We start from the raw sequence: 4,952 nt of genomic DNA, 5'->3' as shown, positions 1-4,952 counted from the left end.
GGGGAATTAAAATGTAGGGTGAATATTTGGCTTAAGATTAGGGTGAGGTTAGGGGCAGGGGTGCTGGGGAGCAGTTGGTCAAGTCTCCAGGAAATGGATTCAGCCTTGTGTCCTCTGAAGCGACGGGAATTTGACTCCACGTGAGAGTGATGCGTTCAAGGCTTTGCAAATTCACTCCTCACAGATTGCGTTCACTTATCAAAGCAACCTGAGGGAAGGTAAATCAGACCGAGAACGACTTGTCTTGACTGATATGTTGAGCACACACACCCTCGGCACCAGACACACACACCCTTTGAGACCTTTGTCCCCCCAGGAGCCCGATGTGACCTTTGTCCGAAGTGGCTGCATGTGCGTGGAGAGTAAATGAGACGATCCCTGTGCAGGTTTCTACTTCCTTACATGTTTTCTTACCATCTACGTTCAGCTATGCAGAGGATACACTGCACAAAAGCTACTGACTGCTCAGCATGCGGTGTGCGTAAATGTTGTAACGTGTTTATTCTCAACAAGTGTCTACTTGCATTAAATGTGTCAGTGGGTTATTGCTGATGGGTGACAGTGAATGTTAATGTCTAACTGCACAGTAATCTCTGTCTCTGGATGCAAACTCACACAACCCGTAACATAAGTGTGCGCGTGTTTGGTGAGTGTCAGTGAGCAGAGACTGACGCCTCTCCTGGCAAAGTCCTACCTACTGATATAGGAAGCCATCCACACGTCCCAGTGATGCGTTCAGGTGCTGCCAGTGGGAGACTCAAATTATGGCTCTGGGTAACTTCCAACGAGTAACCCAGAGTTCCAGGTTTCCTAAAGCTGCAGAATAATGAGTAATAAAACACACTCAAAAAAATGCACTCATCTGTATAACTGGAATTATTTACATGTTCTTGTTTTTAGAATTGTACCTAACACATAAATGGTTTTAATTTTACATACTAACATTTTAAGAGTTTATTAATACATTTAACTAACTATTCTTTAATCTTCGGAGTATTTCGCTACAAATAAATCTAAAAAGCTTCAGTTGCACTAGTTGTTTCTCATTTTCGCTTGAAGTACCTTCTGTATTGTGAAGGATGAATCGGCGGATTTCCCACGGTCCCTGAACGCGGCAGAGCCTCCGCGTTGAGGAGGTGCCGCAGCTTCAGACGGACTTTATTCCGTCCTGGGGCTCAGTCCAGGCTGCAGCGGCGCGTCGCTCGTCTCCCAAACAGCGGACAAGTTCAACCCCGGAGCCCGGGTTCGAACCGGAGCAGAGCAGAGGACGGGGCGACACTTCTGAAAGTTTAAGAAGGGAGAAGCAAACGTGCCTGGAGGCTGTTCACGCTGAGGGAATAACGCAACCATAGGACGTCAAGTGGATCTCACGCACCGGGACCCGAGCGCAGAGACTAAACACACTAAACTGTGATTTTGTGTTTTCACGCACTCCCCGAAGCGTCTCTCCTTTTCCAACTTCAAGTCTATGGTGCCATTAACTCTTCCGAGCCGCCGGGAACTTGCTTTACTGGCAGAAAAATGTCACAGGGTCGTTAAATTTATTGGAACGTGACCACCGGAGATGAACTTTCTCCGAAGTGATTGCGGGAGCTGCGGTGAATGATTGACAGCTGGGGCTCGCCTCGTGCTCCGCGGACCTTTACGCGCCGCCAGGAGTGCGGCTGGTTGGGTTTTAACCATTAAAAGACGCAGGCGACCGAGAGAAACCCATGAATAATAGGAGCTGATCAACGGTTTCTTTTGTTTTTTTTGCCAATTCTCGAACTGCACTCGTTTTTCTTTTTGAATGGCATCGACAACGATGCACGGGCCCCTCCTGCTGCTGCTGCTGCTTTGGAGTCCTGGTCTCACGCTGGGAGCCTCCAAGGACCTGGTGTGCGAGCCCATCACCGTGCCCATGTGCAAGGGCATCGGCTACAACCTCACCTACATGCCCAACCAGTTCAACCACGACACCCAGGAGGAGGTGGGGCTGGAGGTGCACCAGTTCTGGCCCCTGGTCCGCATCCGCTGCTCGCCCGACCTGCTCTTCTTCCTGTGCAGCATGTACACGCCCATCTGCCTGCCGGACTACCGCAAGCCGCTGCCGCCGTGCCGCTCCGTGTGCGAGCGGGCCAAGCGCGGCTGCTCGCCCCTCATGAGCCAGTACGGCTTCGAGTGGCCCGAGAGGATGAGCTGCGAGCAGCTGCCGCAGCTGGGCGACGAGGTCCTGTGCATGGACCAGAACAGCAGCGAGACCACCACCCCGGCCCCCCCTTTCCCCAAGCCCACGCCCAAGGGCCGGCCCCGGCCCCCCGGTCCCTCCCAGTGCGACAGGGAGTGCCGCTGTCGGGACCCGCTGGTGCCCGTCAAGAGGGAGTCCCACGGCCTGTATGACCGGGTCCAGACCGGGCCCCTGTCCAACTGCGCCCAGCCCTGCCACCAGCCCTACTTCTCAGCCGACGAGCGGGCCTTCACCAGCTTCTGGGTGGGACTGTGGTCGGTGCTGTGCTTCACCTCCACCCTGACCACCGTGGCCACCTTCCTCATAGACATGGAGCGCTTCAAGTACCCGGAGAGGCCCATCATCTTCCTGGCCACCTGCTACCTCTTCGTCTCCCTGGGCTACATCATCCGCCTGGTGGCGGGCCACGAGCGCGTGGCCTGCGGCGCCGGCGCCGGCGAGCCGCTGCACATCCTCTACGACACCACGGGCCCCGCCCTCTGCACCCTCGTCTTCCTCCTGGTCTACTTCTTCGGCATGGCCAGCTCCATCTGGTGGGTGGTGCTGTCCTTCACCTGGTTCCTGGCGGCGGGGATGAAGTGGGGCAGCGAGGCCATCGCAGGGTACTCCCAGTATTTCCACCTGGCCGCCTGGCTCATCCCCAGCGTCAAGGCCATCGTGGTCCTGGCTCTCAGCTCTGTGGACGGGGACCCCGTCGCCGGCATCTGCTACGTCGGGAACCAGAGTCTGGAGAACCTGAGGGGATTCGTGCTGGCGCCCCTTGTGGTGTACCTCTTCACCGGCTCGCTTTTCCTACTCGCCGGATTTGTTTCCCTCTTCCGTATCCGCAACATCATCAAGCAGGGCGGCACCAAGACGGACAAACTGGAGCGGCTCATGATCCGCATCGGGCTCTTCACGGTGCTCTACACGGTGCCCGCCACCATCGTGGTGGCCTGCCTGGTCTACGAGCAGCACTACCGTCCCGGCTGGGAGCGGGCCCTGGCCTGCTCCTGCCCGGCTGAGCGCCAGCGCTCGGGCCTGGGCCCAGACTACGCCGTCTTCATGCTCAAGTACTTCATGTGCTTAGTGGTGGGCATCACCTCGGGGGTCTGGATCTGGTCGGGGAAAACCCTGGAGTCGTGGAGGAGGTTCGTGGCTCGCTGCTGCCCCTGCTGGCCGCAGAAAGCCGCTGCGCCACCCTCCATGTACAGCGAGGCCAGTACTGCTTTGACTGGACATACTGGAAGCGGCCTGACGTCGGGGCTCTACCACAAAGCGGCTCCGTCGCACATATGAGCAGACCGGCACAGTGGAACAGTGTTTAGATGCCGTGCAGTCAGAAACAAAGGTCACAGGACGTCAGAAACGTTCAGGACAGTTTGCTTCATGCGCATCTGGACTTTGTGGAAACAGACTCCACTGCATTTCTTACAGCATCCACAGTAGAATCACTCATTCTTCCTACGGCCTGTTTAACCCGAGCACTGAGACAGAAAAATATTTATTTATGTAAATACTGTATACATTTGCTGTAAAAAGAAAATTAGCTGTATAGTGTGATTGTTTCGCTTGTAACCAACCAATGCTACGTGTCAAGAGCTGTTCTCTGACGTGTCCATAAATGTGCTGCTTCCTGTCAAAGTTTAAGTTTGACACGTGCTGTGATTTCTGAGAAACTGTAGGTTTCCTCACATTTGAGCATCAAAGACTAAATCAGTCCTGTGGTTAGGACCCATCACACCTGTTGGTGGATGATGGTAAAAGCTGCAGGATGGCGCCGACCTTGGCCTTTACCCCCACCTGCTGGTTCACAGCGGCGCTGCTCACGTCAGGCCTCCAAACACGGACCCTAGGGTTAACGTTAGGCCACAGGTCCTAGCACCAAATGCAGCAAACTTCAATATGAAAGATGCACCTGGACTATAATTCCAGCTTTGTTTAGACAGTCATGGTAATGAGACTTCGCTGTCTCTGGTACATTTTTTAGTAATTTTGGCAGATTAAAGATGAGCGTTGGGGTCAGAGGCCGATGGATTGAACAAATAACTTACAACAGTAATTTAAAGCAAAATGCCAAAGATTCTTAGTTCCAGATTTTGGATTGTTGGTTTAAAAAAAAGCTGCACACATTTTTGGGTGGAATTTGAAGTTATTCAAATTTTTTCACTTAGTTCAGTCGGTACAGTCTGCTACCATCAGTGGTCCCGTAGACTTCAATACCCAGCATTACCACAAGTCAGGTCAGATTCTGTGTCAAATGACCTCAAACAATGAAACTGGAGCTGATGTGAAGTTTGTCCCTCTTTGCTGTAGTGTCTTGTTAATTATTTTATTAAATGTCATTGGCCATTGTGTTGTTCTTAGACTGTCGAATGCTAATTTATAGAGCGAACATGATTGTGTGAATGACGACAAATGCCAGTGAGAAAAAGCTAAACTTTAGAATTAGGGTCTTTATGAAGTCCCTTATGAAGACAAAAGTATGTCAATTTTGACTAATAGGATTAAAATGAAATTGATGCATGTCTCATGAACCTCGTGTCTATATCTGGCTAAATATACTGCATGTGTCAGTTTGTGCTGAAGAGCACAACAGCTACAGTTTGTGGCTCAAGTGTCAAGAATAAATGTGTGTAAATCAGCCTCAAGGTTGTGATTTGTTTAAACTACTGCTAGAATAATAGAGTTATGAGGTTAAATGTGTCGTATAAACCATTTAACAGCCTAAATGTATTCAAAAGCG

At 51.8% G+C, this 4,952-nt stretch overlaps 1 protein-coding gene across 1 annotated transcript; it reads left to right on the top strand.

Moving 5' to 3' along the window:
* Positions 1-1,174: 1,174 nt before the first annotated feature.
* On the top strand, positions 1,175-4,850 carry fzd5 (frizzled class receptor 5). The gene has a single exon (XM_029137446.3). The coding sequence runs from the start codon at positions 1,790-1,792 to the stop codon at positions 3,503-3,505; it is 1,716 nt and encodes a 571-aa protein (XP_028993279.1). The 5' UTR covers positions 1,175-1,789; the 3' UTR covers positions 3,506-4,850.
* The last annotated feature ends 102 nt before the right edge of the window (positions 4,851-4,952 follow it).

The sequence above is a fragment of the Betta splendens genome, chromosome 21, assembly GCF_900634795.4.
Source record: "Betta splendens chromosome 21, fBetSpl5.4, whole genome shotgun sequence".
Classification (NCBI taxonomy): domain Eukaryota; kingdom Metazoa; phylum Chordata; class Actinopteri; order Anabantiformes; family Osphronemidae; genus Betta; species Betta splendens.
This window is presented reverse-complemented; position numbering and strand designations above follow the sequence as displayed.

Excerpts from the sequence above, each read along its gene's own strand:
- fzd5 (XM_029137446.3), top strand. The coding sequence starts at position 1,790 with ATGGCATCGACAACGATGCACGGGCCCCTCCTGCTGCTGCTGCTGCTT.